Source organism: Liolophura sinensis, chromosome 7 (genome assembly GCF_032854445.1).
Source record: "Liolophura sinensis isolate JHLJ2023 chromosome 7, CUHK_Ljap_v2, whole genome shotgun sequence".
NCBI lineage: Eukaryota > Metazoa > Mollusca > Polyplacophora > Chitonida > Chitonidae > Liolophura > Liolophura sinensis.
The window spans coordinates 1,805,947-1,823,124 of NC_088301.1; the positions used below are offsets into that span (position 1 = coordinate 1,805,947).

General features: G+C 38.4%; 1 protein-coding gene across 3 annotated transcripts in view; it reads left to right on the forward strand.

Moving 5' to 3' along the window:
* The window catches only part of LOC135470051 (high affinity 3',5'-cyclic-AMP phosphodiesterase 7A-like), a 96,499-nt gene that overhangs the window by 57,707 nt on the left and 21,614 nt on the right, over positions 1–17,178 (forward strand). For 2 of the 3 annotated variants that reach the window (XM_064748762.1, XM_064748761.1), the window contains exons 2-4: positions 4,265–4,325; positions 13,353–13,439; positions 14,697–14,839. In XM_064748762.1, coding sequence (XP_064604832.1) covers positions 4,319–4,325; positions 13,353–13,439; positions 14,697–14,839 — 237 coding nt within the window. In that variant the 5' untranslated portion in view covers positions 4,265–4,318. Of the gene's footprint in view, positions 1–2,007; positions 2,060–4,264; positions 4,326–13,352; positions 13,440–14,696; positions 14,840–17,178 lie in introns of those variants that run through there. The other variant, XM_064748763.1, reaches the window with a different exon arrangement.

Below are 17,178 nucleotides of genomic sequence, written 5' to 3' on the forward strand. Positions count from 1 at the left end.
CTGCATGGATGTCAGGTGAGACTGTCAGGCAAACTTATACCACAGGTGCAAACCTTTTAACCTTCTCAAGTTTTCAGGTATAGGCTAGGTTATGTGTTTTATTTAAGTGGTGAGAGAGAGTGAGAAGTCTGAGCTGTAATAGCAGAGATGCTGACAGTTGTAGCTTCATTTTACCTCATTGTTATAAGTTAGCTGGATGAGTTGTTACATCATTGTTATAAGTTATCTGGATGAGTTGTTACATCATTGTTATGAGTTAGCTGGATGAGTTGTTACATCGTTGTTATAAGTTAGCTGGATGAGTTGTTACATCATTGTTATAAGTTAGCTGGATGAGTTGTTACATCGTTGTTATAAGTTAGCTGAATGAGTTGTTACATCTTTGTTATAAGTTAGCTGGATGAGTTGTTTAATCATGGTTATAGATCAGCAGGATGATTTGTTACATTGTTGCTATAGTTTAGCTGGATGAGGTGTTGCTGTACATCATTGTTATAGCTTAGCTGGATGAGTTATTACATCATTGTTATAGCTTAGCTGGATGAGTTGTAACATCATGGTTATAGCTGAGCTGGATGAGTTGTAACATCATTGTTATAGCTTAGCTGGATGAGTTGTAACATCATTGTTATAGCTTAGCTGGATGAGTTGTTACATCATTGTTATAGCTTAGCTGGATGAGTTGTTACATCATTGTTATAGCTTAGCTGGATGAGCTGTTACATCATTGTTACATCATTGTTATAGCTTAGCTGGATGAGTTGTTACAGCATTGTTATAGCTTAGCTGGATGAGTTGTTACATTGTTGCTATAGTTTAGCTGGATGAATTGTTGCTGTACATCATTGTTATAGCTTAGCTGGATGAGTTGTTACACCATTGTTATAGCTTATCTGGATGAGTTGTTACATCATTGTTATAGCTTAGCTGGATGAGTTGTAACATCATTGTTATAGCTTAGCTGGATGAGTTGTAACATCATTGTTATGGCTTAGCTGGATGAGTTGTTACATCATTGTTATAGTTTAGCTGGATGAGTTGTTACATCATTGTTATGGCTTAGCTGGATGAGTTGTTACATCATTGTTATAGCTTAGCTGGATGAGTTGTAACATCATTGTTATAGCTTAGCTGGATGAGTTGTTACACCATTGTTATAGCTTAGCTGGATGAGTTGTAACATCATTGTTATAGCTTAGCTGGATGAGTTGTTACATCATTGTTATAGCTTAGCTGGATGAGTTGTAACATCATTGTTATAGCTTAGCTGGATGAGTTGTTACATCATTGTTATAGCTTAGCTGGATGAGTTGAAACATCATCGTTATAGCTTAGCTGGATGAGTTGTTACATCATTGTTATAGCTTAGCTGGATGAGCTGTTACATCATTGTTATGGATCAGCAGAATGAGTTTAGAACATTTAGAACAAATGAATTAAGGCCTTCAGAGCACCTGTTAAAACCTCACTGCAAGAATCTGTCATACACAAAACAGAGCTGAGTGCAAAACACTTATCTATTATTTTGTTGTGTTGTGATGATGAAAGTAGATATCAAAACATGTGGTTAAACAGGATGGTGTGATCGTGAGTTTCTAAGACTTTGCCTTGCTCATTTCCGTCCTGTTTAACTTCCACATCATACAGTACTTCAGTTTGAGTACATATATCTGCGTGACTGTACTTGGTGGTAGTTGGTCTTAGTGCAAATATAATGGTTGGTAGGAAGCACTTACATAAACAGTCAGTTACACAAATGACCTCGCCATGCGCAGGGGATTCACCCCTTCTCACCAGTATACATGTTGGCATGATCTGAATAGGAGGTGCAACATTACTGCTGGTACAGGTAAAATATGTGCTGGACATTTAAAGTAACAATTACCTGCATTTGATCCAGTATATACATATAGCTGTGAACTCAGTGGGAGGTGAGACAAAACTGCTGGTACAGGTAAAATATGTGCTGGACATTTAAAGTAACAATTACCTGCATTTGATCCAGTATATACATATAGCTGTGAACTCAGTGGGAGGTGAGACAAAACTGCTGGTACAGGTAAAATATGTGCTGGACATTTAAAGTAACAATTACCTGTATTGGCAATCAACTCTTCGACCAAACATACAGTTGTGAACTCAATGGGAGGTGAAACAAAATCTCTGGTAGAGGTATGTTCTGGACATTTTAAGTAATGATTGGCAATCAGCCCTTTGTTTCAATATATAGTTATGAGCTCAGTTAGAGGTGGAACAAACTTGCTGGTAGAGGTAGTGGATGTTCCGGAGTACTTACCTGTACCTGTATAGACAATAAACTCTTTGAAACAGGACAGACATAGAGATAAACTAGACGAGAAACAAAATTTCTGCTACATGTGTTACATGATATATAAAAATCAGTACACTTTGTAGCTGTCTATATAGGATATCAGCACCCTTTACTTCAGGACAGATGTAAACAAAAACAGGCGCATGTCACCTGTGTAGATTGTCAACTACATTCCACTATCAACAGATACATGTAGACTATGCAGGCTGCTGACACTACATACCTGTATGTTGTCTGATTTAAAACACTTCCTAGTTACCTGTAGAAACAGTAGGTGTGTGGAGTGTGAAGAGTGATTGCCTAGCATGTATAGAAAGCTGGCTGGTTTCACCTGTTTTACTGGTCCGGGTGTGTACATGTGTATGTCTGTCATTTTTGGATTACAGGTAGATGTCAGATGTACATGTATGAGAAAGCATAGCAAATAAGGCCTCATTTACCCAGTATGTGACATTTCACTGCAGGTCGGTTAACACCATGCAAGCTGACATTTTCGTCTTGGGTGGACTGTGTACATTCTACATTGGTCAGTGTGTCAGCTCAAAATTTTTTTTCATCAATATATTTGCATTTTTTTTTTATATGTAACACTTATGTAAGTATCCTTTCTTTGGTTTAGGAACAGTAGAACAATCTTGCAGATGAAATAAGTGTTTTTGTATCTTGTAGATGATATGACAACTGATACTCAGGATATAACTGATACTCATCTACCTGCTGTGTGTGTGTTCTTTTTTTTGGGGGGTGGGGGGGTGGTGGATAGGCTGCATTTAACATTTGCAGATACTGTATGTACAAATAGCCTCATACATCCCCAACATCTTCAGTATGTGGATTGGGACAAAATGATGATCAGCTCAGACAGTTATTGTATGCTACTCCACCGACCACAATTATAAGCTCTCTTGAGTGAGCAGCATGTGTTTTTTCACTTTTGGGGGCAGAGGAGTGAGATTACAGAATTCAATTTTGGGGACAGAGGAGAGAGATAACAGAATTAACCTGGCATGAATAGTTATTTTAATTATTTAATGGTTGTAAAAAGGTAACAATTTACTAGGAAGAGCGTGCTTTGATCGTCCCAAGAACTCATCAATTTATTTAAAAGGCCTGCAGGGAACATTTTAGTTGTTCCACTTCTTCGGTGCATTGCTTTGATACAGTCTATACATTGATCAGTTTGTGGTTTTGTGTATTCAGCCTTAACTATGGTGTACTGTTTCGATGTTCACATACAGAATTAAAATAGATTGGGGTTATAAGTGCTTGTGCAGTTCAATTTTCTGGTGTTATATAAGCTTTCACACCTTGTTTTGTTTAGAATATCTTGGCCAGATGCATACATTTTGTAAGGTTTTCAATGATTTCCATCTCTACAAAATCACTAGTACATTAGTCTAAATTTGAGCTGTTTTAGGTTTTGAAATTTTGTCAAATTGATTTTTTTCCAGCTTATGCAAATAGAGGGTTGTAACTGTAGCTTTTTGTTCATATCCTTCCATGTTTTTTTACTATTCTTACACACAAACTAGGGAACACCCAGTACTATACATGGAGAGTCATTCATTGGATTAACAACTGCATACTAAATAAGCCTTTCTATACTCCACAGAGACGTGGTGGGATATCATTGGGTTAACAACTGCATACTAAATAAGCCTTTCTATACTCCACAGAGACGTGGTGGGATATCATTGGGTTAACAACTGCATACTAAATAAGCCTTTCTATACTCCACAGAGACGTGGTGGGATATCATTGGGTTAACTACTGCATACTAAATAACCCTTTCTATACTCCACAGAGACATGGTGGGATATCATTGGGTTAACAACTGCATACTAAATAAGCCTTTCTATACTCCACAGAGACGTGGTGGGATATCATTGGGTTAACTACTGCATACTAAATAAGCCTTTCTATACTCCACAGAGACGTGGTGGGATATCGTTTGACCGTTCAGACAAGACCGCCTTGTATGTGCGCATGCTGGGTAAGTTTTGCATTTCTTCAGCATTACGTGCGTTGTTTCATTAATACAGATAAAAGAATGGTATCATGATCATGTTGCTTCAGAAACTTGAATGTCTCTCCTAAATTATAAACTTCATAACTGTGTAGAAATTTAAAACATTGTTTGTTTCAGTGGGAAAATGTGCCCAAGGCACTACACTGTATGCAGTGCTCTGTAAAGCGGGGACTTATGTGTATTTTGTGGCTTGAAATGAAATGGTAAATTATTGGAATATGGAATGAGGTAAATTCTGCCGTCTGGTATTATAGGTTTTGCATCCTGACATTAATTTGTTCTTTAAGACAAAAATTTAGATATGAATTGTTTGAGCTGATTTTAATGCTTAATGTTTGACAAATGTAAATACTGTCTGGTTTAAGCTCTGATGAAAATGGGTAGCACATAAACACTTTATACAACATCAAAACATCTTAATAAACAGAAGCCTGACAGCCATCGCCATGCCAACAAGTGCTCTCCCCACTGATGGTTTCTGTCAGACATATGTTTAAGGGATATCTATGCATATGTAAAGATCAAGTTTTAAATTTCATTATAAAATTTCTTTCACATTGGAACTTTGAACTTTGGAGCATGCATTGCTAGGACCAACTTTAGAAAGGCACCAGTATAGGAAAGAGTTGTATATCTGGACAATTTCCATGGAAACGTCTCATCTTTGGAAATGCTTTGGTTCTGTGAAGCGTGTCATCTTTATTAATGGCAAGTTCTTTTATTTGGTGAAGAATGGATTTCACCAGTGAACTATAATAGTGAATTTTAATTTTCTACCTATGGGTCTAAAATCATGAAAGATAAAAGGCCTAGTTTATGTAGCTATGGCAACCAGTTTAACATGTATAAGTGGCTATGGCAACCAGTTTAACATGTATAAGTGGCTCTAACAGTTTGACATTTTGTTTGTTATCATGGACCATGCTTTTACTTATTATAACGGAGGGGCCCTGAAGTGCCAACACCTGCTTTTTTCAGACGTTACAGCTACAAAGGTACGAATAGATTTGGCAAGGGAGAGTTGGGTGGAGTGGGAGGATGTTTCGGTGTCTTTGAGACACCCTATTCTGACAAAATTAACATGGGAGAGACAGGGAAAATTAATGGGAAATTTAGAAGTGAGACAGCCTGATTTCAAATTCTGGCTAAATCTGCCAAAATATGTAACTATTGCATGACTAATTGTATCACAGTACTACAGTATTACCATGTTACCCAGTTGTTATTGGTATATCGTTCAGAATTAAATTTCTAGATCTTAACTAAGAAAAAGAGTTCATACATACTCCTGATTTTTTGTGTCGTATACAAAATATACCTGTAATAACAATATACCTGTAATAACAATATACCTGTAATAACAATATACCTGTAATAATAATATACGTGTACATGTACAACCATAGCACCAGTATATACAGGGATGCCTGAAGAGCTTGTTAGAACAATGAACTGATACAACACATCTAACTGTGACATCAACATCCATATCCTGCTCTATCTTGTCTCTCGTAAATGGCTGATAGGTTGCCTTAATACCACTTAAACAGTTGTAGAACATCAAGACATGCCTGGTTATCACTTAGATGTGAACATTGTGAACAAACCAGCGCTGTTGTTAAGGAGGCATTGAGGGTAACCTGTACGAACATCTGGCCACAAAGCTGTTATCTTCTGAATTAATAGTTCATACCTGAATATATATGTCAGTGACCCCTAGGTCACATGATCCAGGTCTCTGACATCATTCCCTGAAGATCTGGGTAAGGGAGAAGTATTATGTTTCATTTACGTCTTTGTTTTGCCCTTGGTGCCCTTTGCCCTTGGTGCCCTTTGCCCTTGGTGCCCTTTGCCCTTTGCCCTTGGAGATTTTAAGCACTGTGCATGCATGTATCGAAGCGATAACAATTGGAATTTTCCTATTAAAACTGAAAGTATCAAAGTATTAAATGTATCAATTAGACATAAAAGAGGAAAAACAACTCTTATCCATAAGGGAAGTATTGGCCAAAGCTTTGATACAGGTGTGTATAGTAAGATAAGGACACCGGAATTATCAGCATGCAAAAGATGAATTTAGTTGTCAGAAGAAACTTTGATCTGTTTTCATTAATGCATGTAACAGGTGTAACAGAATATATTCCACGAAATGACTTAAAAGTGTGCTCATTTTATTTGTTGTAATTTTGCCGTATTATTAAAATACCAAACAGGGAACTTATCCCAGTTTTGAACCCAGTTTTGAAATGGTTATTTAAGAGTTAATTTGAATTGTCTGCTCAGATGAATAAGTTTACATGTAGATATAATTCACCCAGGTATAACGGTTAGAGGGATTGACGATAAATAGGGGCCTCACCTGTATATATGTGTGCAGTAGACAGTGTATCTAAAACGTGTTTTCCCTAGGTACCTGTAGGTGTTCGTATTTAGCTCTGCTTTATCCAGGAAGTGTAAACAGTCTTAATAAGTAAAACCCTGGATCTTTGCTGACTTCAGGTGTTTTTAGTGTGGTTATCAGCCACGAGGTGGGACAGGGTACAATATTCCAGGTAAGCAGGAAAGGTAAGCCGTGTGTAAGCGAGCTCTGCAGGGGTCTTTTGTGTCACACGGAACGGTTCTTCTCCACTGCCGTGTTCAGCTTCCCCCTGCCTGTACTTACCTGCGTCATCACTGCGTGTCACAGCCATGTGTAGACTTGAAATCTGACGTAAATGGATAATCCTTTAATATGTTTTTGAAAGAGGCATTGGTGCTGGAATACGGCTCTTGAGAAAATGAGAATACCAAGCCTTTCTGATGTAGATGTCTCCATTGTCCTTGTCAAAGAACATAATACTACTGCTGACGTTTTGGCAAGCATGCGTGGACAAACACAAAAACTCTTACTCCAAGTAAACCCTGGCCTCTGTGTCTATTTGAGAACATATTTTCCTGCTAAGCACTGTGTGCTTAGGGGTTTTTTTGTCCCTTTTATGTCAGGCTCATTGTTAACTTGAATGCCATTAATGACAATTTCTTTGAATGCCTCTTAAACTGTTACAGCTTGTAAGTTGTAGTTGATTCTGGAACAACAGGCCGATGGATTTATGTTGGAATAATTTGGAATTTCCCATTTTGCCACTTGGTTAATCCATTTGGTTTTCTTATTTTTGACCAACCTGTAAAAGGAACATGTACTGGTGCTGCCTGTCTTCACTGTATCGTTCTCCATGCGTTATGGTTAACGGACAGTAGCATGTGCAGGTAGGGCAAAGAACCACCTAAAGTCTTCACATCACTAGCTCTGTCCTCCAGTTATTTCTGCACTTTGCACATTCAAAGACTTTGTTTCATGCAAAGTAGGTCTATTTTTTTAAGCTTGAATACTGTGAATTTTGTCACTTTTACTGAGAAGTCCCAACATCATATGGATATTCATCTCCATCACTTTTTGTGCCTATTTGGACTCTTCTACCAGTTTTGTTGAATTTTTGGAAATGCTAACTACATGCTTTTTAGAGAACACAAAATGTTTGTCCAAAATAGAAAAAAAAACATCTCTTTTTTTAATGTGTCCATATTCAGCATGAGCGAAGTGAGAGTGTTTGAACATTCTTAATTCTTAATTCATGTGCTAATGACTTGAACTTGAGTTCAAGTCCAGCTCATGCTGGCTTCCTCTCTGGCCATGCGAGGGAAGGTCTGCCAGCAACCTGTAGATGGTCGTGGGTTTGCTTTGGGCTCTGCCCAGTTTGGTCCCAGCTCAGTTCTGGCCGCTGTTTGTATAAGTCAGATATTCTTGAGTGAGGTGTAAAACACCAATCAAAAAAAAAAAAAAAATAAATCTGATGTGTTTTGCAAAATGCTTGCAGATTACATTTTCTACATGTGGCTTACCCCAATCATGAGTACTGGAATGTCATATACATGCTTGTTGGCTAGCAAAGTGTGGTAATGAAAAATAAAGAGTTACCTATTTTGTGATTAAACAACAACATTGAAGAAACTTAAAGGAAACTGAATGTGTATTGATCAAGTTTGCTACTGTGTACCAGGAGCTTTCATATTATTTCTGTTTACCTGTAAGTGGTGTAAACATAATTATGTGTGCATGGGTGTATTAAAGCAAAGTGGATGTCTATTCTGTTTAAAAAAAAATGGAGATATATACACATATGGAAGATTTAATGGTAGATACTTAAGCTTAATGGCTGAAATCCTGATAAGAAATGCACCCACTGTGACCTAATTGTCTGGCATGTGACCTTGTACCTGAAGGGTGCTCGCAAGACCTCAAAGTCTCCCGCCTATAATAGCTGTGTATAATGTCCAAACTAATCTGGCTTTTGTGCATTATAATTGTAAACTTGAAATGCGTCACTGTTGCCAAGGCCAGTGATGGTGGATGGAGTCTCGTTGCTGTGGTAACCATTACTTGGCCTTTATGGGAAGTGATCAGCGCTGAAGGAGCGCTTTTTTTTCGCGTTGATCCCGTCACCTTTTCATTTTGTGACAAAGCCTCTTTTGTCTCCGCATGGCCACCTTGTCAAAACTGAAATTGTGTTTCGTCTCAACACCTGTGCATCAATAAATCTGCCCTTCACATACGATGATGGTAATCTGAACGCTGTAATGCCGTGTGATTATCATGTACCGTGTTCACATTTACATACATGTGCAGTGACAAGCCAACTGCGTCAGCAGTGCATTAACATGTTTCTCACAAACATGTACAAACACTGAAACTTACGTACACGTGTCGACATTGTATCATTCGTACTGTTACTCTCCAACTGTAGCAGTCATTCATTTACATACATATATAAGCCCACAATTGTACAAATACATGTACGTACATACAGTCATGTACATATGCCCCATTTACAAATGCTGTACCTGTGCTGCGCTTGTGCGTCTTTGTGTGATGAAGATATACTGTGGAAGAAAACGTAACAGTAATTACAGGTGGGATTGTAATAATTTTGTACAAACATAACTAGATTCATGATACCTGCATTTACCTGTTCATTAACATGGATTCATCTAACCTGCATGTACCTGTTCATTAACATAGATTCATCAAACCTACATGCACCTGTTCATTAACAGAGATTCATCAAACCTACATGCACCTGTTCATTAACAGAGATTCATCAAACCTACATGCACATGTTCATTAACAGAGATTCATTTAACCTGCAAATACCTGTTCATTAACAGAGATTCATCAGACCTGCATGTACCTGTTCATTAACAGAGATTCATCAAACCTACATGCACCTGTTCATTAACAGAGATTCATTTAACCTGCAATACCTGTTCATTAACAGAGATTCATCAAACCTGCATGTACCTGTTCATTAACATAGATTCATCAAACCTGCAAGTAACTGTTAAATAACAGAGATTCATCGAACCTGCATGTACCTGTACATTTACAGAGATTCATCAAACCTGCAAGTACCTGTTCATTAACAGAGATTCATCAAACTTGCATGTACCTGTTAAATAACATAGATTCATCTCACCTACATGTACCTGTTAAATAAAAGAGGTTCATCAAACCTGCATGTACCTGTACATTAACATAGATTCATCAAACCTACGTGGACCTGTACATTAACATACATGTAGATTCATTATGCCTGTACTAAAATCACAGACTTCCATCAAATAACATGTTTCAACCCCATGTAGTCTAGTCAACATATCTCAGCGCCATGCAGTCTAGTCTTGAGAACCCACATATAGAACTTCAGTCAAAATTAAAACAAATACGAATCTGACATCTTAACAATTGTTTTCTCCCACAATAATGCTGGCCACAACTGTATAAGTGAAATATTCTTGAGTATGGCGTAAAACACCGATCAATAAATAAATAAATTTGAACACTTGTGATTAATCCTTCTTCCAGATGTGAAAATGGGTGACATGCAAATAAGCTTCTTTTACATGGAGTGCAGAAGTGGAATTTATTAAATGTGACATGATAGAAGTTCAAGCCTTTACTGACCGTAACTACCCGTTATTCAGGATTATGTAAAGAGGAAATAGACAGGGATCTACTTATCAGTTAGTGTGGCAGCTAGAGTATTGGCACTGGTGTTGACAGTCTGGATGGATGGCAGTCAGGTTCACCAGACACAGGACTAATACTTGTAGTTAGTCACCAGGAGGATATTCTTGTTCCTACATGCATACCAAACTGGAGGATATTACTGTGCTAGGGTGTAAACCCATCGTGTGTTGTCAGATAATGTTTTGCCCTAAGTAGGCCTTTCAGTGGAAAGGGTACAAAGCTTGGTAGCTAGAAGCGATAGTCAGTGTGAAGGATTGGCACAAAAGCCATGTGAAAGCTCGGGGAGCTCAGACCGTCTGTGTTGTGGAATACCAGACAGTTAATTACCCTGTGGAGAATCCCCTGCCCCCAGTGTCAAACCCTGTGTGTCTAACTGGGAAGACCAGTCCACTTTAAACCAATCTGGCTGGGCAGTGGGTCAACATCCATCAATTCCTAACAGACCCTGCTGTTTTCAGTACACAGGTTTATGTTTCTCTTTGATCTGCTGTGACCCTAATTCTTATTTCCAGCTTTGAATGCTGATTTTAATGAAGGGAATAAATGGAAGGTTGTTAAATATTATATACATTCTTCCTGTGAAAATGTTAGTATTTTGGTATTTTGTGAAGGCTTATTCTCTTCGATCATGCCAGAAATGTGAATGGTTTTATGAACTTCAATTTAAATTCTTTAGATGTGTTGTCAATAAATATGCCTTAAGCTTAATAAAAAAATATGCTTACTTTAAATAAGGGCGGACGATTTGGTGGAGTAGGGGAGGTGTTGCACATGCTTGTGGATTTTGTACAACTTTGCAAAACAGAGATTATGAAGAATTCATACTTAGGGGCATTACACCGGAATTCTTGAGATCTTTTCTTCACTCTGTCTCGACTTGGCCTGTTGTACATGTTGGAAATTGAAATGGGAAGAATATTTGATGAAATGGGCGGATATTGCTCTGAAGTTATTGTGCATTACTGCCATTCTTCACCTTCAAGCTGTTGATGCCTCTAACTCTTCCCTAAATTGCAAAGAGAAAAATGGAAATGACGTTAAAAAATAATAATAGATAATAATAAATACAAAATAACAAAAAAAAAAGGTTAAAATGAATTGCTTTTGAAAGAGAATAGTGGCTGTTAATATTGTTTTTTTTATTCATCAGTTTTTATTTTTGCTAATATTGTGGTAATTATACCTGGCGATATCATGTTGACGGGAAATTGTTCACAGTTACAGTGCCTGTCATAGACCAAAGAGGGTGTTTCACATGTTTCTAAATTGAACTTTTTCACATGCATTTGTAAATATTTGATTTTTATCAAAATATGTATGGTATGTTGGACACTTGCAGTTATACGACACTGGCAGAACAAGAAAGCAGGTTCTGGATGTGAGAGGAATGATTATGGTTGCCGGAGGGAGTAGCAATAATTCAGTGATTAGTTAATGTCACTAAGAGTACATATCTTTGGTTCTGGATAGAACCAGATGTCTGACCTGACAGATGACCTGATTCATGATCAATATCATGTTCAGAAATGAACACCTTTATATACCAAGATATAAGCCTAGAGTTACAGTGCATTTGATCTGCTGATAAGATACATAACGAGGACAGTAAATTACGATGGAAGTTAGCGTAATGTGAAGGTTATCACCAGAGAGTTTTCCTCAGTACGTAATATGTGTAAAGTTATAAACATGGGCAAATGTTCGTTTTGGCAGCTTGTGTTGAGGACGTGTGTTATTGTTACCATTTACACCAGTTGTTCAGTAAACATATCTGCAAAAGTGTTCTTGTATCATATAAAGTTTGATACAGTGGTATTCTAATCGCCATGTTTATTATGTTGAGGACGTGTGTTATTGTTACCATTTACACCAGTTGTTCAGTAAACATATCTGCAAAAGTGTTCTTGTATCATATAAAGTTTGATACAGTGGTATTCTAATCGCCATGTTTATTGTTAATTTCTGACTTATGGTAACGTGTCAGAATACCATTAACTATATCTAACTATTTTACAAAAATAACAGTTTATGTTCTGGCTGAAAAAAAACCTGTTTCTCCAATCACGTTTGTAATAGAGTGTACAGCTGTAGGTGGGGCATGATGGTTCCAGTTGATTGTGTGTAGTGATAGGAAGTGGTAGGAAGTGGTAGGAACAGTAAGACATTAGAGAACAACACATCCTAGCTCAGGTTTAACACAGGGGTAGTGTAAACCTTAAAGTACGTTTTCTGTAGTAAATCTTACGCATATATACAGTACACTACCAGTTCACTACCAGTACACTACCAGTACAGTACCAGTTCACTACCAGTACACTGCCAGTTCACTACCAGTACAGTACCAGTTCACTACCAGTACACTGCGAGTTCACTACCAGTACACTACCAGTTCACTACCAGTTCACTACCAGTACAGTACCAGTTCACTACCAGTACACTGCGAGTTCACTACCAGTTCACTACCAGTTCACTACCAGTACACTGCCAGTTCACTACCAGTTCAAACTGATTTTCAGATGTAAGTCACATTGAAAGCATGTGATTGGAATAGCTGGTGGGAGGATGAGGAAAACAGGTAAACAGACGGTTAGAACCCACCAAAAGGATGAACAATGAAGTCAGGCAATTACTGACACAAATACAGATGTGTCTGCCCCCTTTATCAGCTGTGCTATTGTTCTGTTGAACATGAGGAGCCATTGTTGTGACTTTTGACCCGCTAGCCAAAAAGACAAAGTGTTGATTCAATTATAACTGGGTTGTTGATCAGCATTGTGTGAGAACAGGTGTAAATCTGATCCATGTCAGCAGCCATTGGTGGAGATTACCATTTGCTGCGGTGAAAACTGCTGTGTTTAGCACAGGAAATGTTCACATTGCCTCTGTATGTGGACAGGTGGAGTTACATGATGATTTGTAATTGGCAGGTGATGTCCGAGTAAGGCCCAAACCTGACACACGGACGGATAAACGACAGGCGTCGCTAACAGAGGCGGAGCACCGCAGTTTAGAAAGTGAGTATGGATTGAGCCAGCTAACACTGAAATGATGATGTTCACATGCAGTCAGCATGAAATGATGATGTTCACACGCAGTCAGCATGAAATGATGATGTTCACATGCAGTCAGCATGAAATGTACATGTACCTTTGTAGCTAATACGTGTTAACTGTGCTGTACATCATTACAATGTACATGTGTAACACCATCTGATGGAGATCTGTCAGTAACGTGTTGATGGGCATGGATTTTCCTGGGCTTTACTTGATTTGCTTCCGCTATAATGCTGAGTGCAGTCATGTATGTGAAATATTTTTGAGAACCGCTGTGCAGCTGTGGATATTACACTGCACATGCTTTTGTGGATATTACACTGCACATGCATTTGTGGATATTACACTGCACATGCAGTTGTGGATATTACACTGTACATGCAGTTGTGGATATTACACTGCACATACAGTTGTGGATATTACGTTGCACATACAGTTGTGGATATTACACTGCACATACAGTTGTGGATATTACACTGCACATGCAGTTGTGGATATTACACTGCACATGCAGTTGTGGATATTACACTGCACATACAGTTGTGGATATTACACTGCACATGTATTTGTGGATATTACACTGCACATACAGTTGTGGATATTACACTGCACATACAGTTGTGGATATTACGTTGCACATACAGTTGTGGATATTACACTGCACATGCAGTTGTGGATATTACACTGCACATACAGTTGTGGATATTACACTGCACATACAATGTTACTTCTAATGATAACTAAAGTTTTTGACACATACTCATTCATACAGCTGTAAAAACAGAAGCAGAATGATGAAAAGCAGATGTTGATAAGATATTTCCAGTGTAATTTGACATAACATAAAATTCTGTGCTCTCTGTGCTCATGCCAGCATTCCTGTGGGTTTTGTACTTTGACTGACAATTACACACCTAACAGGAATAGACATATTGTGATATAATAAACATTTCTATGTATCATCTAAACCAAGACAGGCTGGAATTTCTGAACAAGTAGCACCCTAAACCCTCGCCAAATTTAATGACTACGGAATTGCTTTGGATGCAGTTTGAAAACATAATTCATAAAATCTTCAACAGTAAAAATGTATTGCTTAGGTATGAACTTCATACTATACATACACTATATTGATGATCCAAGAATTTGGGGATTCCTCCTTCATCTGCATATCTGCTTCTTTTTTAGTCTCTCAGGATTTTTGTTTGTTTCTTGCAGAATTAGCTTTAAAAGAGTACAAGACAAGGTGTGGTTTGAGATTCCGCAGTGTTCACAAATCCAGCCGTCATCGTCAGCCAATCATGAAGCTTTCTCCTGAAATCATCTCTTTGCTAGATGGCCATTACAGTGGCCAAGCACAGGTAAGCTGTCTTTACATAAAGTTGAAATTTTAAGAAAGGTTATGCCTGTATTAGATAAGATGTGTGCACCATGTTTTGAAAAAAATAAATGTCATTTATTTCAGCCTCTAAAGTTCACACGTTATGAAACCAAGTTCTTATTTTCATCGAGGAATCGCTGTCTTATTTGGTATACTCATTTCACTTATACATGTACAGCAATGATGCATTGGTGAGAGGCTCCTGGATCAGTGTGCTGGGCTAACACACTTACCACTTGGCCCGGGGGGAGGGGGGAGGTGACTGGGGAAAGGGGTTAAATATCTTGATTTAACTAACAATATTTCATGCTTTTGAATAAGAAATGCATTAATATGTGAGCTGGATTCACATAGATAGAGCGTTATGTGTCTGAAACCGGCGTGGATATTTGCATAACAGACAGGAGGGTTGTTGCAACTCTCAGTTTCACTCCATGGCTTGGAGGTTCTACATTTCTTTGGTGGAAAGAAGAGCTTGTCCTTTGAAATAAATGTAATATGGAACACACATGCACATGTTGCTTTATATTGAAGGGGAGATGTTTGGATCAACAGTGTTAGAATACCAGTAATGAGTAAGTCAGTGTGGATGTGCAAGAGTAGATTAAATGGATCGCAGTGAGGGGTTTTTTCCCCAGGCCATGATTGATGTGTCCACTTTGTATTTATTATATGCCTTTCATCTGCATTTATTCTAATGCGGCTGTCTTTTTGAAGCTGTTGTAGCATATGATCCAACAGATTCGCTGGCACTTGCGCATCAAGAGGCTTATATCTCTTGATCTCTGTTTTCCAATGCCCAGTGGATCAAGGCTTCCCTATCAACACATGGCTCTTTGGTATTTTCACATTCCTCAAATAATTTCCAAACGGGGCCTTAATAGGCGATCTGCGTCTCACGGTGGGAGGGGGAATAGTGTAGATGACAGGCCTGTCCCTGCTGTGTTTGCTAGCAGCTATTTACTAATTGTCGGTGCTGAATATCCGTGCGTTTGGAGGGCTGACTGGCACAGTTAGGTAGAGGCTAGGACAATGCTGGAAGTATTGAATTGCATAATGACCCTGATGACTGGTTGGCGTGGGTATGACGCACGCCAGCAACTTCAGCTTCCCCAGCCTGTTGAATGGAGGTAAACGGGACGGGACCTATTCTTACCATCTTAGTACTATCACTTTTCCCAGTAGCCTTAATGCTAATCCTTGTCTTTATAATAGACACAGACAAGAAAGAATAATTGATCTGTTTGTAAATGATACTGAGAGAAGAGAGGAATAATTACGGGTGATAAAAGCCCATGTTAGCTCAGCTGTGATATGGACAGCATGCCATTTGATGGGAATACATTTAAAATTGCCCAGTGAGAGTTTGTTAATTCGATGGGGCAATTGCTAATTCTCCACCATGATCTGCAGCTAAAACCCTCTTCCATTAAAGAAGCCTGGCTGAGGCGGGGGTAAATGAGGCGATTTTGATCTTTGAGCCAAAGGGGTCAGTGGCCAGTGCATGCACATTCCACATTGGATATTAGACGTCCACTCTGCCATGGACTATTCCCAGTAATAATGCACTTATGAAAAGGCTTATGCTTCCCCAGCTAGGCATCACCAAGCCTGATTGTAACCTCAGTGTGTGCTGAGGAAAGTGCAGTAAAGTGATCAAGAGGACTGTCTTATTTTGAAAGGTTGACATTCATTGACCTGGACAGATTTCCCTAAACCTTATATGCAATGCCATTCCAATCTGTGGATGGTTATGGGTTTCTTCCTGACTTGATCTCACTGAGTTCCTGACACCATAATGCTTGCGGTTGTTGTATCAGTGAAATTTTCTTGAGTATATTGTAAAAAAACAGTCAAAAAAAAAAAAAAAAACAGTTTAGTTCAGTATTTTAATATAGAACCATAGTCTTTAAAAATAAACATGAATGCATTTCACCAGTTGTTGTGTAAGAGTTCTTTCTGCCCACAGTAGACTCTAGGCTAGCCATTGGTTGAGAGCAGTCACTTGCAGCGTGGGTAAATGTTCATAGCACGCATCACTTCGTGAACCCGCCAAATGGATCTGTCAAGCCATTTGCAAGTCGCAATAATTTTCACATCTAGACGAAAATAAAGTGTCCGCAAGTCGAAAATATGAAATATGCCATTATTTTGTAGAATACTTACAATTCTCTACCAGAAGAAAAAGTAACAGTATTTTTAAACTAAATTCAGCTGTTTTGATCGAAGAAATTTACCGGTCTCTTGGCTACCTCAGCCTATCACTGCACAGATTTCTGTTTTATTTCTGACCATGCAGTAACATCAGTGAGAGGACCT